Source organism: Solanum lycopersicum, chromosome 2 (genome assembly GCF_036512215.1).
Source record: "Solanum lycopersicum chromosome 2, SLM_r2.1".
In the NCBI taxonomy this organism is placed as follows: Eukaryota; Viridiplantae; Streptophyta; class Magnoliopsida; order Solanales; family Solanaceae; genus Solanum; species Solanum lycopersicum.
The window spans coordinates 31,606,208-31,624,879 of record NC_090801.1 but is presented as its reverse complement, the minus strand read 5'-3'; the positions used below and the strand labels follow the sequence as shown (position 1 = coordinate 31,624,879).

General features: G+C 38.3%; 1 protein-coding gene across 1 annotated transcript; it reads right to left on the bottom strand.

Annotated features, from left to right (window-relative positions):
- Positions 1–261: 261 nt before the first annotated feature.
- Positions 262–957, bottom strand: LOC138341986 (uncharacterized). Its single transcript, XM_069294169.1, has one exon. The coding sequence runs from the start codon at positions 955–957 to the stop codon at positions 262–264; it is 696 nt and encodes a 231-aa protein (XP_069150270.1).
- Positions 958–18,672: the final 17,715 nt, after the last annotated feature.

Here is an 18,672-nt window from a genome sequence, read left to right as displayed (position 1 = left end):
TTGATAATTTCGTGCCCTGTATCCTGGTCCTCCAGTGTGCAATGAAGGTAGTATAATTGTCTTCCCAACTCTTGAACAACCAGAATCTCCCTGAACAATAGCATCCATCAACCCCCCAAAAAGATCTGTTCGTAGTTTTGGTTGATTATTTTGGATATACTAAAATCTTTCATCTTCTATTGCCATGTAACCATCTACAATGTCTTGATGTAACAATCTTCCAGCTTGTAGAAGTGTGTGTCCTTCATTAAGTCGTTGTATTCAAAAACAATAACATTGCCTCATGCTTAAGCTGTTCTTTACGAATGATTTGTTACACAAATCCATAAACTGAATACCAAGTATATATCCATCTTCTCCATATGGTTGTATTAATGGGTAATTCATAGCCATGAAAGATGGGTGTAAATATGTGATTCTTTGCAGATCATTTTTTCGACGTTTTACAATAACATCATGCTGAAAGTTAGCATCTGTAAGTTCACCAATTATAAATCCTGCCACTTCTGAAGCTGTTGGTCTATTGTATTGTCGGCCATCGCTGCTCGTTTCAGTTAGGAGGCCCAGGCAGAATATAGATTCTGGTTTTTCTCGATATCTATCCCTTGCCATTCGGATTGATTTTTCCAAAACATTATGGTCATAAAGCATTTTAGATATTCCCCTTACAATTTGTGGTTCCACTTCTTCATGGCGCATAGTATTGATTCTATTATCTATCTTATTCTCAGTATCATATATATATAGTTGGGTAAACTGAGGATTTTTACCATGTTCCGATAATAGTGAGCCAATGTGATGATAATTTTGACCACTGATCCTGAATATGTAAGGTCCTTTAGCGCGGTTGATTGATTTGTCTACTCGGCCTCCCATTGATGTAAATGCAAACATGGAGTTATACATTCGAATACGCTTTCTAAAAGTTATACCCAGTTGGCCAAATTCTGTGCCCATTAATTTTTTTAGGTAGATTGGAGGTTGAATAAGTAATGGTAGCTAAACAAGGCCTTCCATACAACAAAATGTGAATTTTGGTTGTCTCATTTTTTTACTTTTGTCCGTCTGTTCCTCATACCATAAAATGGGGCCACAATGTTGACAGGTGTATGTTGGCGGTCCCAATTTTGAAGGCGTTGAATATTCATCTGCCACATAATTTAGTTTTCAATTAATTGAAAGATTTGTATGCAATAATAACATTGTCCAAGGCAGAAGACACGTACTTGAATTCTGGATTGGAATTAGACTGATGTGATCAATTGGTGTATACATTGAAATTGAGCCTGTTATTCTCCCCTGTACTGGTGATTTAGATGGTTGTGCCCAATGGTTACCTGTAAAGTGTTATCATACTGGGTTAATTATAATAGGTTTAATGTATCCTATGGCTTGTTGTATGTTATAGTTCTACATGGTTATGTATTATCAAGTAAGGTCCATTTTTCATTGACGCGCGGTACATAGTAAAATTGAACAATATCAGCTTACTATTCATCCGGTGCATCATTTCTCGTGGCGCAAAGTTTGATACATTCATCAAATTTGTAAATCTTTTCACAAAGTGTAGTAGTTGTTGCATTTTCTTAATTGGTTCATACTTGTATTGTGGCTGATTAATGTGAGCTTTCTCTTAAATCTAGCATAATAGCCCCTGAATCTTTTGATATGGTTTATTTCCTCTGTCTTTGTAGGGTCATCTTTTTCGTTTTGAAATCTTGGAAATCTTCGTTGCAGCATCCTATCATGCAGTGCTAAATTCGGTAGTAGTTGTTTAAGCAATATAATCTCTGTGGGTATATTAACAGTCTTGTAAATCTCTAACTATCTGTGATCAATTCCATTTGGCCTATTTCACACAATAGTCAAAAGTATGTTATTTGTCCATAATATGGATACAGTAAAGATAACATTGTACACCTACCGACTGAACTTAGTTAACATACTTTATACTTAGTATTTCATACTATACTTAAATTACTAATGTTTTTTGTTTGTATATTATCCACTTGATTGTTGGTTATTGTGTTGTATTTTTGTCATTATGCTTAATGCTAGGGCAATATTGAGCTTAGCCATTTATTTCATTCATTCCGTAGTTTTGCAGTTTATAATTTTAGGTAGCAGAGACCTCTGTATTCGCATTATGAGTAGCATAAAAGTCCGAGACAATATAGTTAAATGACCCATTACAAGGTACAGTTCACCCTATCGATGGATACATTTTTTCATTCCAGAAGCAAGTCTAGGGGTGAATTACTTATCTGCACATTGGAAACATTTTATTGCTGTATGGTATCATGTATTCGTATTGTCCTGATGTTCAACGGGTTTGAGTTGGACCTTTGTTATATTGTTGTGTAAGAGTAACTTGTGTCCACTTGTATCTCTGTAGGGTTTTCTTTTTTCCACGATTTTTACAATAGTGTTATGGATTACGAAGTTAAAATGTGGAGATTTTTTCCCAGTACCTTGGACACTTAGATAGAATTATCAATCCAATCCCAATTGCAATGTGTCAATGTTGTGGTTGTAGATGAAGATGAAGATTGTACACTAATGGATGTGACTTTTGTGGAGTATGGGTCAGATTGAATTGCAGGCTATGTAATTACAGTGTATTGTAATCAAATTGCACAGTATTTTTTATTATATTTCAATTGATTGGAGTTAAAGGCATGAGTCTGTGACTTAGTCTGACAACGTACAAATCGTTTCTTCTGTGCTTGTTACGGTTTATACGTATATTTTATATGTGAGGTGCATTTTAAATTTTTTGATGGAGCAGTTACAGTCACCAAAATAACTGACAGTCGACAGTTTCTGTTTTTGCCAATGACATCCTTTGGATTTTACCGTGTAATAATATAACCTGCAGAAGCAGTTGTGCCACTTCTATTCCATTCATATTAATGTGTTCTTTCACTCATAAAATAGATGAAATTGTTCGTCATGTACTTAATGTAATATGGTTTTTGAAAGATTCTATTATTTTTAAAAATAACTTACATAGTTTATGGTAGAATAAACTCATACATTACATATACTTAATTCTCACCTTAAATAAACTTTTGTTTTTGATTGTGTACTTTGAAAATATGTATGGATGTCAATTTTTGAGCTGTTAAATTGAAATAAGCTATAGTGCAAATATATAATGGAATTGAAAGTTCATGATTTTTATTGCAGTAAGTTGATGAATTAAAAATTTATTTTAGATCCCAAGATTTACATTACAAAAAGCTGTTTCAACAAAATATACGATTCATTAATTACATGCATACCATTTTTGTGGGTGTAGATAAAAAAATCAATATTAAACTTGCCACATAAGTAGATACACTTAATTTTCCACCGCCTTTTGAGATCCATTGCAATTAGGATAAAAAAGTTGAGTTCCACTTGTCAAAGAAGATTGTAAGATACACCTTTACATGAATAAATAATCATTTATAGGAAGGATCAATCAATATGTTTTAAGAAGATGCCGTAATCGGAAATTAAATCTCACATCCCAAATAGTTGGATATGCCTGAGACCTTTCAGTACTTAATCCTTTGAAAAATTTAATTTTAATTGTTGAAGTAACTTGACCTTAAACAACATTAGCAAGTGCAATTGAAGATGAGGACAACGGCAAAGTACATAATTCATTGAGAATCATAAATCATTCATCACAAATGAAAGAATATTGATTGTATTGAAGTGTTAACCTAATAAGGGAATACATCGAAGATATATATAGGGGATATAGGAAGCAGTACTAATTCTAATAGGACTAGGATTAAGGAGTACTAATCCTAATAGGACTCGGATTAATACACAGTAAATACTAATATTATTTAATACTATTTATTTAAAACTATCTGTTATTATCCCCCCTCAAGCTGAGCTGAGCGGAAGCGAACGGAAGCTTGGAACTGAGGTAATCGTGTTGTCGGCTCGGGAGAGACTTGGTTAGAATATCAGCCGGTTGTTCTTCAGTGGGTACATACTGCATATTCATGGTGCCGGCATGAACTTCATCGCGAACAAAGAGACAATCGGTATCAACATGCTTCATTCTGGTGTGTAGGACGAAATTCTTGGCCACATAGATGGTTGATTTGTTGTCACAATAGAGAGCAGGAACAGTGTGAGTGGCGCGGAGTTCGCGAAGAATATATGTGACCCACATGGTCTCAGCAGCAAGAAAAGCAAGGGCGCGGTATTCAGCTTCAGTCGAGGACCGAGAGAACTTGTGTTGTTTTTTTGTACACCAGCAGATCAGGTTCGGCCCCAAAAAAAACGAGAAACCCCGATGTGGATTTTCTGTCATTTTTATCATTCGCCCAATCTGAATCTGAGAAACCCCGAAGCTCCAAGTCCCCGGGTCGAATGAGTAAACCACGACCAAGAGTGCCAAAAATGTACCTGAGAATGCGTTTTAGACAATGGTAATCATGTTCACTTGGTTGATGCATGCGCTGAGCAACTCGGTTGACAGCAAACTGGATGTCAGGACGGGTAATGGCCAGATACTGTAGAGCCCCAATGAGGCTACGGAAGTGGGTGATATCGGCAAAAGGGGTGTCGTCTCCATTCGTAGACGAAGAGACTGCCATCGGTGTTGGTTTACTGGTGCATTTTTCCAGTTCAGCTTTCTGCAAAAGATCTCGAGCATATTTTGACTGATGAAGGAACAAGCCGCTGCCTGTTCAAGAAACCTCCATTCCAAGAAAATAATGTAACGGGCCAAGTTCTTCATTTTGAAGGTAGTATGCATAGCTCGAGTGACATCCCGAATGAGAGCTGCAGTAGAGCCTGTAATAATGATACCATCTACATAGACAAGAAGAATGACTATACCGTGTGCTAAATGTCGAGTAAACTTACTCGTGTCGTGAACGCAACACGTGAAGCCGAGTCCCTGGAGGAATGTTTTCAGACGTGTGTACCAAGCACGGGGGGATTGCTTGAGCCCATACAGAGACTTCTGGAGTTTTCAAACATGTTGAGGGAAGCGGGGATCAACATAGCCTGGTGGTTGCGTCATGTAGATAGTTTCATCAAGCATGCCATGAAGAAAAGCATTGGAAACATCTAACTGATTGATGAGCCAATTGTTGCGCACGGCGAGTGACAGTACCAGGCGAATGGTCTCCTGCCGAATAACAGGACTGAATATCTCGGAGTAATCAAGCCCATACTCCTGATTGTAGCCTTTAGAAACCAAACGAGCCTCTTACCTGGAAATACTACCATCTGCATTGTGTTTAATTTTGTACACCCATTTACAGCCCATTGGGTACCGGCCATGGGTCTTAGGTACAAGAGCCCAAGTTTTCTGATCAGTCAAAGCCTTAAACTCGTCATCCATAGCATGACGCCAATAAGAATTTTTTGAGGCAACAGAGTAGGTTGTTGGTTCTCTATCGGGAAGGGGTGTATTTGGTAGTATGGTAGCCTGAAAGGTTTTGGGTTTAAGGATACCGGCTTTGCCACGGGTTAACATGGGATGAGTATTGGGGGGTTGCACGGGCGGTGGTGATTCGGGGGTGGTCGGGAAGGACCCAAAATGGATCGGGCTAGAGATGCTGTGGGTATGGGGTGGTTCGGGTTGGTTGTGAGTGTGAGTGGTGGTTGCGGGTGTATTGTGGGTGACGGTCAAAGGGGTGATGAGGGGTGGTTGGGTAGTCGGTGGAGGTGTGGGGGAAGGTGGTGAGGGACCCTGTGAGTATGTTAGAAAAAGGGGAAGGACGCCAATGAATGATGTATTTGTGGAGGAGGAAATAAACTCGTAGGGAAACTCATTTTCGACAAATTTGACATGACGAGATATGTAGACTTTATGAGTTTGTGGGTCAAGACAGCGATAACCCTTGGAGGTAGGATGATAGCCCAAAAAAATACAAGGACGAGATCGGGGTTGTAATTTGTGAGTAATATGAGGGCGTAGCCAAGGGTAGGCAAGACAACCAAAGACGTGGAGGTTGGTATAATTGGGAAGTTCTTGGTAAAGGAGGTAATAGGGTGATTTGTTGGAGAGGGTGTGACTGGGCATTCTGTTAATGAGGTAGTTTGCGGTGGCTAGAGCTTCTTCCCAAAAGGAGACGGGAGATGAGATTGATGTAGAAGAGTAACCACCGTTTCAATGAGATGGCGATGCTTACGCTCAGCCACCCCATTCTGTTCGACAAAGTATAGACAAGAGGTTTGATGTATAATTCCCAGGGATTGCAGAAACTGGACAAAGATGTTATTTACATATTCCTTTCCATTGTCACTTCGAAAAAGTTTAACATGAGAATTGTGTTTTGACCTTTTTTTTCAAAAGTGACAAAGGTGGTGTATGCCTGTGATTTGTGTTTTAGTGCGTACAACCAAGTGTATTTTGTAAAATCATCCACAAAACAAATATAATAGCGAAAACCAACAAATGAAGGAACAACAGTAGGACCCCATAGGTCTGAATGAATAAGTTGAAAAGGTGTAGTTGTACGCTTCTCAAATAAAGTAAAAGGTAATTTATGAGATTTAGCAATTGAACAGGAGTCACAATTGTTTACATGAATGGAAGAAAAACCTAATTGAGACATTAAGGAATTTATTATTTGAGTAGACGGGTGACCCAGACGACTGTGCCACAACAGACTATGGCCATCAGCCGAAAGAGCCACAGGAACGCTTTCTGAAACTGGGTGGGTAGACAAACTTTTGCCAGGAAGAACGTACAGACCATGCTCACAGGGGCCCTGAAAAATCACCCTCTTTGTAGTATTGTCTAGGATCTGAAAATCATTAGAGGTGAACAAGAGTAAGCAATTATTGTCTTTTGTGAATTGGTGAACTGAAAGGAGATTAGTTTTAATAGAAGGGACGTGGGTAAGGTTACCTAGGTGAAAGATAGCGGTGGGGGTTTTAATGGTACCCGTGCCAGTGTGAGAAATATTAAGGGACTCACCATTGCCAACAGTAATACCATTGGAGCCATGATATGGATTTGGAGCGTTAAGCTTTGATGGATCAGAAGTAATGTGCATATTGGCCCCAGTATCCAACAGTCATTCAGAGGAAGGGCCGGCTTGAGATGCATAATTGGCACGGTTATCACTATTTCGGCTCTCCTAATACCGAAACCAGCAACGAACAGCGGCATGTCCTGTTTTCTGACAGATTTGTCAAGTTGGAAGATCCCGCTCGTAATTGCCCTGCCTGCCGCTGGAAGATGACTGCCCGATGTTGCCGAAGGAGTGCAGGCTGTTGTTGCTGCCGTGCTACTGACCGTCGTACTGCGGACGACTTTCCTGCCGACCGCCACGCCCGCGGCCTCCGCTGTTTCTGTCGTAGCCGCCGCGGCTCCCCTGCCGGCCGCCACCACGCCCCTCGCGATAGTTCTGTCTTGCGGTGAGGGCGGTGGCCGCCTCCATAACAGCGGCTTCTCAGAGAAGAAGTTTGCTCTCCAGATCCACGTTGATTTCTTCACTATTTAGCCACGAGGAGAGAGTAGTCAGGTCAACGGGCGTTGGACTGATGCAAACCTCCTGTTTAATGAAGGAGTAAGCTGATGGGAGCCCCCGAACGACGCACATGACGAGATCTTTTTCAGGATAATTTCGTTCACGGTGTCGAGGGCTGTGATGATGTTGGAGACCTTGTCTAAATACTCCGCCATAGTTTTTGTGGCTTTGGTAATTGTGTGGAGATGATCACGCAATTGAAAAATATGAGAGTGGGAAATTGATGCATAGCGTGTTGCGAGGGCCGTCCACAGGGATGAAGCAGTTGTGTAGGATTGGACGTGTTTCTGAACCGTGGGAGAGATGACCGCAATCAAACATGATCGGATCTGGACATCCACTGCTTTCCAGGCGGCATGGGCCGGATTGGTTTTTTCTGATTTGTCCATGGCGGTGATGACTGCCGGCGGCGGTTCTGTGCTTCTATCGACTTATTTGAGAAGGTAATTGGCCTCAAGGGCTGTAAGAACGGCAATTTTCCATGTAGGGTTATTTCTGTCTGATAATTTTTCGGGAATCAGGGCATGAAAATGCCTGAGAAGGAGTTTAACGCCAGAAGGAAGTGAATCGAGAGGATCCACCTCAGTTGTCATGGCTGCTGCCGCCCAAGAGAAGAGAGGGAACGTTCGGTGCCCTAAAGAGAGAAAAACAAAACTAGAGAAAAGAATATCTAGGTATTCTGGCTCTTGATACCATGAACGAATATTGATTGTATTGAAGTGTTAACCTAATAAGGGAATACATGGGAGATATATATAGGGGATATAGGAAGGAGTACTAATCCTAATAGGACTAGGATTTAGGAGTACTAATCCTTATAGGACTAGTATTAGTACACAGTAAATACTAATATTATTTAATACTATTTATTTAATAATATCTGTTATTAACAAAGATATAATATAATAATGCATTACCTTAGTACATCTTCTTAGAATCAAAATTGATGAAATTAAAAAGAGTGATTTAACATATATATGATCATCTTCTATGAACTTCTTCTGTCATTTCTTGAATAATGTCAATGTAATTTCATGTGTTATTAATTTTTTATTGATGCTATGGTATATTCGATGGATATGGACCCCTCTATGTCCTTGGAACTTCATATTATGTTGGTTTTGTGGTTTCATTTACTTGTAGAAGGAGTGGTGAGGTTGTGTTTACTATGGTAGTTGATCAAACGACAATCTGGCTAATCATTACCACTCACGCATTGCATGACGGATATAATAGCATGTAGTATGTAGTAAACATTGTTAATTAACATTCGGTTTAACAATACAAAATAATGTATGTACTAAGTAGGTATGTATCGAACTGTGAATGATAACTACACCTTTTTTTTTCTTTGTTAATGCAGGGTTGCAATTCCAAATCTTCATCCGGCACAAACACTTTTGTGACTATGTCATTTTCTAGCCCTTCTTTCAAATTGAAGTTGGTCAATTTAAGTTTGAATACAAAGTCCTTGCCGCAAAGGCTCTCAATTTGTGATGGGACATCCTTATCATCTTTGGTTGACCGATTAAGCAACTTGAAAGTAGAAGTATCAATCAACTTTTCAGCGACGCCATTCAAAATAACGAAAGTTGTTTCCCCACAATTGTCTTTTACCTTAATGTGTATCTTGTAACTGTATTTGGTGAAAATATTAGTGTTTGTTTCTAAGCTAACATGTGGTAGATTGTTTAGTGTTTCAATACCTAACAAACAGGAAATCACACTTCTTCACGCACTTATGGCATGTTTACACACCTTCCGCCGGTTCTATTTTTTTGTTGCATAAGTTGCATGATATGTAATGCCAATTAAAAAAGGTATCTATTTCAGTGATTTGTGCCCGTAGTGTGACGATACCTAGCAAAATAAACAACTATCAGATAAAACACTAAAGAAGTGGGTTTATTTATTGTATTGCGCATAATTTTGGAAAAGTTGCTAGCGTACTAACATCTATGTCGTGACTCTAGTCCGAATCCAGTAACTCTTAAACAGTCATCCTATTCTCGAACATTGCCTCATCAATGGGTATGTTCCTTCCATTTGCACTCTCAATTGTTTGTATCTGAACGGTTTTGGTTGCAAACTTTTGAATCAATGAAGTGACGTTTTCCATTGGAAGATAAACATACATTTTGCTTGAAGCGGTGGTGGCAAAAGTAATTTCACCTGATACAGAATAAACAAACATTATAAGTCAGGATGAGTTAATGATGTCTAAAGGGTAATTCACGGATATGGTCTGTGTTAGTTACCTACCTCTGAATTCCTTCAATGTTGTTATCGTAATGATTACTATGTATGGTTAGGACTCGGGGGGGAATAGGTACCAGTAAAATCCTTCTCCAAAGTCCCCCCACATCGTATTTTAGCTTTGGCAGACCTATCCATACTAAGCAAAAGAATATGATATGTCAATGTTATGAGTGCTTTTTGGGATTAATAAATATAAGTGAAAATGATTCTATGACATTAGTGAATTACGGATCAGTAAGAATGTATACGTCACGTTTATTCCACTTCGAACCAACACTCTCAAGATCACACACATATGCATCCTACCACATCTACAAGTTCAAGATGGACGATATTAAGTACATATGTAAATGAATGTGTCACATAAATGATATGCATAAATATACCTATTAGGAAGGTGTTATTATTATCCCTTGAGCGAATAATGTTTTGCTTAATAAACTGGAAGCCATTTGACGGTATATTAACAGTATCATCCTGTATTTTTTGTATCGCAGTGAGCCGTAGAAAAGTGCGGTTCTGTATTCACCAATACATTCAGATAGCTTAAAGTTTCTAATAATTATCACTGAGCCTTTGCATAAGTTAGCACGAAACCTGTTGACTTGGTTTCTCCAGATTACCGTGTGTACCAAAGTGTCTTGTTAGATGTCAATTCGTAAGTGAATCCCCAATAACCAGATCATCAAACAATGTCGTATAACGTAAAAGTGAAAGGGTGTTACCTTTTTGTCAATAAGTATCATGTCCAAACTTATCATCTCGTTGCTTCTCTTTTAGTTTTTAAATTCCCATGTCATGCAAACTCGTACCTTAATCAACCATTTATCCCTTGAGGTATCCAAATCTTAAATAAGTGTATATGCCATAACAATTATATGAGAGAAGAAAAAGTTTTGCGTTCTTTTTTGGGAATAAAGAGAGATGTGATCGATAATGGGTGACTGGAGATTGGTAGGCATTAAATAGACAGAGAAGGAACTTGAAAGAGGTTTGCAATGTTTGGAAGAGACGTATTGTTTTGTAACCCCGCTTTTGAAGAGACACCATTTAAAACATCTGTGAAAGACCCTACGTCCTATTTAGCAAAAGGCGTTAGGAACATCGTCTAAAATATTTAAGAGGGCATTTGTAGGCTTAATTAGCAGGTTTATATTTCATTTTGTATAGGGCTCTAATAGCCCTGGGTATCTACATATATTTATGTATACAATTGAAACAAAGCCTGTGTTGTTTGACAATTTATATGATATGCAATTTAAAAAAAGTATTGTAAGGTGTAAATATAATAGAGATATTTAGGTTTCACATGTGTGTTTGTATGTCATTTTGTATTGGACTTGAATAGGTATGGGTCTTTCCATATATTATAATTAAACAGTTTTAAGAAAGCACTCTATTTGTACCCGTTTGATTTTTTGGACTGCATGTTTAAATACACCAGATAACTGGACACCAAATAACTGGTAGAGCTAGGAATAAAACAAGATACAATTGTCCATGAATTTGTCTTTCATGTTCGATGAGGATTATTTCACGACCATGATGAAGTATGACGGATAAAATATTAACTATAAATATATATATTATTGTGTTAGAACATGATTTTAGTATATTTCAATTTTTTCTGTAAATTCAAGCCTGTGAACATTGCACTGGAGATAGCTTTAACATCAACTGTGTATAAATATTGTCCCAACAAAATTGTAGTTTTTGCATGGTAAAGTACACTTCCCCACCAGATTGTTATTTTAATTATTGAAATTGATACAAATTGGCCTTCGATAGTTAAAATATCATAAGCAAACAATTGTGAAAACAGATACAAAAATTAGTGTCATATATTCGTAAACAATAGCTTGATTAGGTAGCATTCTGAATGATGTTTAAAAGAGAAGTATATCATAGTATTCCATAAGCTAAATACGCACATCAAGTGAACATCAATATTGATTACCTCTTCACATTAGATTACAAACGATATTGTTTTTAGAATATAACGTATTAAGTTTAGCCGAAGATGTGTGCCACAAAAATAAGTAGCACCAAGATTAAAGTACATCAAACATTTTAAATTTAGTCAAGTCATTTTCAATTTATTTATAAAACCTCGTAAAGGCATCTAGATGCTTAGGCATGCTCGCCTATGTTGAGCAATCAAACTGTATGAAGGCTGAACTTTATACTGTCAAAGTTCAAATTTTGTGATTATTAGTCACAACATGATTTCATTATAGTATCTTGTTTTTTGGATCTTCAAATTATTGAGCGTTCATATTATACATTTTAAAAATGTAAAAAGAATTAATTCAGAGTTGGAGTTGTCCGAGCAACATATTTAGTATCTTATGTTGTGAATCTTCAAATTCTTGAACGTTGATAATATACATTTAATAAATGTGAAAGAACTAATACAAAGTTTGAGTGGTCTGGGCAACATATTTTATGCATACTCTATTGCTTGAGTTGTTGAAAGAGGTACAATGTTATAAAAGATGATGTTCTTGGTTAACACACATGGACTTTCACAGGCCGACTTAAATCAAAAATTAACCCAAAACATACACTAATTTGCTGAAAATTCTATATTACAGATTGACAAATTTAGTAGAAAATTAAAATTGAAAGTGTAAATAATTGACGATTGAATAAATAATTGGCAGTATGAGGGCTCAGTTGAGGTAATAAGGGAATTATAATTTAGTAAAACATAAGGCATTGCTTTGAAAACCGTTGATAGTTGAATCATGATGGATCTTCAAAGAATCAGGAATGAATGAAGGCCCTCCGTTGGGCGTGTTGTCTCCGTAGACAGTTGATTCGTAATATCCATAGGGGATTGTATGTCCATTCGACGGGGGTTGTAGGTAGTCCTGATAATGATTCAAGATAAGAAGGCAATAGTAAATGAGATAAAATAAAATTAATGCAGAAGTTATAATGTGGGTGTCACTTGGAATAACTGTGTGACGTGTTTAGTTTGAAAAAACGGCTGTGATTTTTTCATCGTTCACCATATTCCTGTATGTTTATAGATTTGTGAAAGTGGTTTATGAAGTAAGGGGTGATTGAAAATTCAGGGGAAGGGTGTAAGGGTGAAACAACGAATAAATAATGACAGGTTTAAATTTATGATTTTATACCTGGATTGAGTGAATTTGTAAGCATTTTCTGTTGGGTCCATAGCAGCAGGTACTTTAGGTGCCTCTATATAAGGAGTTCTGGTCGGAGACAAACCATAATAGTTATGTTGTAAAAAAAGGGCGGCAAAATTAGGTGAGGAAAAGAGGAGTTATATGGTCTGGCTTAATTTAAACGTCCGTCATTAGAAGGAGTCCTGGTCGGACAGAAAGTATACTACTTATCTTGTAAAAATCAGGGGGCAATATAAGGGGATGAAAAAAAGGAAAAATAGGAGGAGGTAACATGGTCCAATTTAAATTTATTGTGGACATAACGTGGGCATAACGATTGAATGATTACATTGTGTTTGTTTGTCTGTTTTGAGCGGATTGTTGCTTGGGTATCCCGGGGATGGTTTACGTAGCACAATACAGATGATTCGAGTCCATAGTGGGTGCACTGTGTGGTGACAAAGTGGATAGTCTACGTATAGGGAAACATTCAAAAATGATGGTGGATGGGAATATGAAATGCATGAGGAGGCACCATTGTAGAGAGTAGCTCTAACGCGGATGTAACGGGTAATTCACAAATGTATGATTTTATACCTGGTTTGTGCTCGGATTTGTTTGAATTAATGGGGTTCTAGATTTTTGTAAAATTGCGTCCATATAACCATTCCTGAAAGGACACAAAAAAAAATAGGAGAGTAGTGAGGTCGTTGTATGTAGTCATAGTACGGTGCTTTAGGCACAATAGGCAAACAAATAGAAGTTTCAAACACAGAAAGAGGAAGATGTGAAAGAAAATAAATTAACTGAGGGTGTCATGGTGGAATGTAATTAAAGGCAGGGGTGGCCACTGTGACATTAGAAACAGTTGATGTTATGCTTAAATTAAAAGTATATGCTACATAAAATATACATGGATTGAGAGTGCATATGTGTTGGAACAGATGTGTATTGGAGGTCCATAGTAGGGATTTCTTTCCGTTTGAGGTGTTTATATGAGGATTTTAATGATTTTTTGGATTGTGCAGGATTTATTCAGTGGTGAGGAGGAAGTTGGCCAGAGATACAGTGAAGGAGAAGAATAGAAAACGAAATTAGAGGTTGTTTGCAGGGAGGGAGTAGGTTTTGTAGTTGAATTGACGGGGGAGTTATTTGTGGCAGTGTGGTGAGAGTAGGGAAGATACATGTTGTTTAGATAGGTGTACATTGTTTTCAAACGGGTATGACTGCATGGAGGGAAGAGTTTTGTTGGTTTAAAAATAATTAAATGGAGAATTGTTGAAAAAAAATAATAAAAAGGAGAATTATGTCTTGTGGTTGAACCACATAGGCAGGGTTAAGATTCTCTTTTATATATATACTAAAGCGGGCTAGTGTGTACTACAATTATATGATTGTTTAATATGAAATTATAACTGTCGTGTGAATTGGCTACAAAATCCGTTGTCAAATCATCATAATTTATCTGTAAATCTCTTAAAACTGTGCAGTAGTGTGTCATCAATGCACTTTCGCATGTCGTGGACCAATGGCAGTTCATGGTTGGCCGTCAATTATTACATTTATGAATACACTATAACGTTTGAGTTCAGTTGGTTGTCTTTAATACAATTATCACCATATTGTCCTCATTAGTAATTGTATTATAAATTTGTTTACAATCTATATCATATCATTGTTTTGCAATCGCAAGTGGATGTGTCATTTGCTGACGGCCTTTGAGTGAATTTGAAAACATTTCAAGTCCATTTTTCTTGCATTGAAGTGTAACTAGTTCTGGAAACATGTATTGCGTGTTTGACCTCTATTATTGTTATTATTTATATAGGCCCAAGATATAAAATTACTGAATATTGTCTGATATACTCCTATATATCTTTTTGTGCATATAAAACAAACTTTTTTTAGTGTTTACTTTTTTCCAAGAACTTAAATATCAACATTTTTTTGGTGAATGATCAACAATTTGTAAGGCTAGAACTAAGCCCCAAGGCTGAAATTTTGTCACGACCCAAATCGGGCCGCGACTGGCACCCACACTTACCCTCCTATGTGAGCGAACCAACCAATCTAAACCTTAACATTTCAATATAATATCAACAGAAAGTAATGCGGAAGACTTAAACTCATTAATAAAAACCAATTCAATAACTTCTAAAAACTCAACAACTATTATTATCCCCAAAATCTGGAAGTCATCATTACAAGAACATCTACTTCAAATTACTAAAGTTAAGAGTATCTAGAAGCTAAAATACATAAAATGCTAGTCCATGCCGGAACTTCAAGGCATCAAGACATGTAGAGGATGATCCAGTCCAAGCTAGAAGCATTAGCTCACCCTGAAATCTGGAGTAATGAAGATTGGCTAGAGTTGCGGTTGAGTTGAAGACGACGGCAAGTTTGCTGCACTCCACAAATAATCAAAAAGAAAACATACAAGTAGGGGTCAGTACAAAACACGGGTACTGAGTAGATATCATCGGCCAACTCAAAATAGAAAATAGTATATATCAGATAATATCATAAATCAACTACAATACTCAATCTGTAGCAACACCATGTACAAAAATCTTTGATAAATAACGTGAAGTACATTCATGAGGACTCAAGCCTCCATATCATACTCATTTGGGAGTTAGGTTCATTAGATTGAGTATATTAACATCTTTCAAGATTCATCACCTTTATTCTTGTGTCGGTACGTGACACTCCGCTCCCTTACTACTATGTGTCGGAATGTGACACTCCGATCCCCTAGTTCTACGTGACGGTTCGTGACACCCAATCCCCTAATTCTACGTGTCGGTTCGTGACACCCGATCCCCTAATTCTATGTGTCGGTTCGTGACACCCGATCCCCTAATTCTACGTGTCGGTTCGTGACACACGATCCCCTAATTCTACGTGTCAGTTCGGGACACCTGATCCCCTAATTCTACTTGTCAGTTCGTGACACCCGATCCCCTAATTCTACGTGTCGGTTCGTGACACCCGATCCCCTAATTCTACGTGTCGGTTCGTGACACCCGATCCCTTAATTCTACGTGTCGGTTTGTGACACCCGATCCCCTAATTCTACGTGTCGGTTCGTGACACCCGATCCCCTAATTTCATTCCTTTCATTCCTCAAGCCTTCTTTTATACCAAGACATCATCAATCTCCTTACTTTAGTTCATCAAGCCTTCTTTTATACCAAGGCATCATCATTAACAAGGGGTTTTCAAGATTTGGGATTCAATAGCTTCATCATGCTTATTTCATCACAATTATATAATCACATTCATGCAAGCATACAATTAAGCATATAGAAGACTTACAATACACCCACCACATATCATTCGCTATTAAGAGTTAACTACGAATAGTTTAAAAGCCATAACCTACCTCCACCGTAGAATTTTGATCAAGCAAGCAATTTCCCAAGCCTTTTTCGTTTTCTCGTTTCTCCTCTTTCTCGTCGATCCTCTCTCTCTCTTCTTTGTTTTTTCTATTTTTTTTTATTCAAACCCTCTTTCTTTTACCCTAATTAGCATATAATTAAGAATAAAAGATGGCAATAATAACCCACTAATTTACTCAAGGTTACCTCTTTTAGCCCCCAAGTAATTGAGTTATTAATATTAAACCATTAACTTTATAATTATAATCCGGAATAGTCAAAATCCTTAAAACATTAAAGAAATCCGACTCCGCCTGGGATTACGCAGCCTGTGACGGGCCCTCGTGCCTGCGACTGTCCGTCCTGCTGCTCCGTCACAGAGTTCAGAGACTCATTTCTCTGAAGAGTCTATGACGGTCCGTCCTGCTATTCCGTTACGATGTTCAGAGAGTCGATTTCAGTACCTATTTTTCATAATTTCTATGTGTTTTGAAACGAGACCCCTCGACGGTCCTTCGTGCCCATGACGGTCCGTCGTGGGTTCTGTCATCTCAGCCTGTTTTTCCAGAAATAAAATCTGCTGCTAAAAACGACAAAACAGGTCATTACAATAGATACCAATTTACCCACCGTTCGTCCCCGAACGATCACAAGAAGGAAAACAAGGGAATGATGGAGTACCTGAATCTGTAAACAGTTGTGGGTATCTTTCTCGCATATCAGTCTCTTTCTCCCAAGAGGCTTCTTCGACGGGTCGATTCTTTTATTGAACTTTGATGGATGCAATATCCCTTGATCTCAACTTGCAAATTTTTCTATCTTGAATGGCAACAGGCTCCTCCTCATAACTCAAATTATCATCAAGCAAGACTGAATCGCAACGAATAATGTAGTTTCCATCCCCATGGTATCTTTTCAACATAGACACATGGAATACCGGATGCACTCCGGACAGCCCTGGGGGCAAGGCTAACTCATAAGCCACCTCCCCTATGCTCCAGAACCTCGAAGGGACCAATATACCTTGGGCGTAGTTTACCCCTTTTTCCAAACCGCATCACCCCTTTCATGGGCGAAACTTTCAGTAAGACTTGTTCACCCTCCTTAAACTCCAAGTCTCTAACCTTCTGATCTGCATACTCCTTCTGTCTACTTTGCGCCGCTAGAAGCTTTTCTTGAATAGATTTCACTTTCTCCAATGAATCCCTCAAAAGGTCAGTACCCCAAGGTCTAACCTCAAATGCATCAAACCACCCAATGGGAGACCTACATCTTCTCCCATATAGTGCCTCAAATGGGGCCACATCAATGCTTGAGTGATAGCTATTGTTGTAGGAGAACTCTGCTAAGGGTAAGAAGCTATCCCAATGACCACAAAATTCTATCACACATGCACGAAGCATATCCTCCAACACTTGAATCGTTCGCTCAGGCTGACCATCGGTCTGAGGATGGAACGCAGTACTAAGGTCCAACCTAGTATCTAATTCCGCATGCAATGTTTTCCAATACTTAGAAGTAAACTGCGTACCTCTATCTGATATGATGGAGAGTGGAACCCCATGCAACCGAACAATTTCTGACACATAGATTTTGGCTAACTTCTCTGCATTGTAAGTCACCTTGACCGGAATGAAATGAGCAGACTTAGTTAACCTATCAACAATCACCCAAATAGAGTCATACTTACCCATTGTCTTTGGAAGACCAACCATGAAGTCCATTACAATTCTTTCCCACTTCCATTCAGGAATGGGAATTCTCTGAAGTGTTCCTCCGGGCCTCTGGTGTTCATACTTTACTTGCTGACAATTTGGACATTTGGCAACAAAATCAACAATTTCGCGCTTCATTCTACTCCACCAAAAGTGTTGCTTTAGGTCACGGTACATCTTGGTTGCACCAGGATGTATAGAATATCCGGAGCTATGAGCCTTTGTAAGAATGGTGTGGATCAAATCATCGACACGGGGCATACATACCCTTTCCTTAATTCTCAAAACACCTTCCTCATCCATTATTGCTTCTTTAGCCTCTCCTCGCAACACTTTATCTCGGATCTGGGTCAATTTCTCATCATTAAACTGCTTTCACTTAATCTTGTCAAGAAAAGAAGATCTTGCCTCCACACAAGCCAACAATCCTCCTTTCTCATTTACTTCTAACCTCATAAGGTCGTTAGCCAGAGTCTGAACCTCTCTAGCCAATGGACGTCTAGAAACTTGCAAGTGAGCTAGACTTCCCATGCTCCCTGCCTTTCTACTTAAGGCGTCTGCCACAACATTAGCCTTTCTTGGATGATACAAGATAGTGATATCGTAGTCTTTCAGTAGTTCCATCCATCTCCTCTGTCTCAAATTCAAATCTTTTTGAGTAAAGACATATTGTAGGCTACGA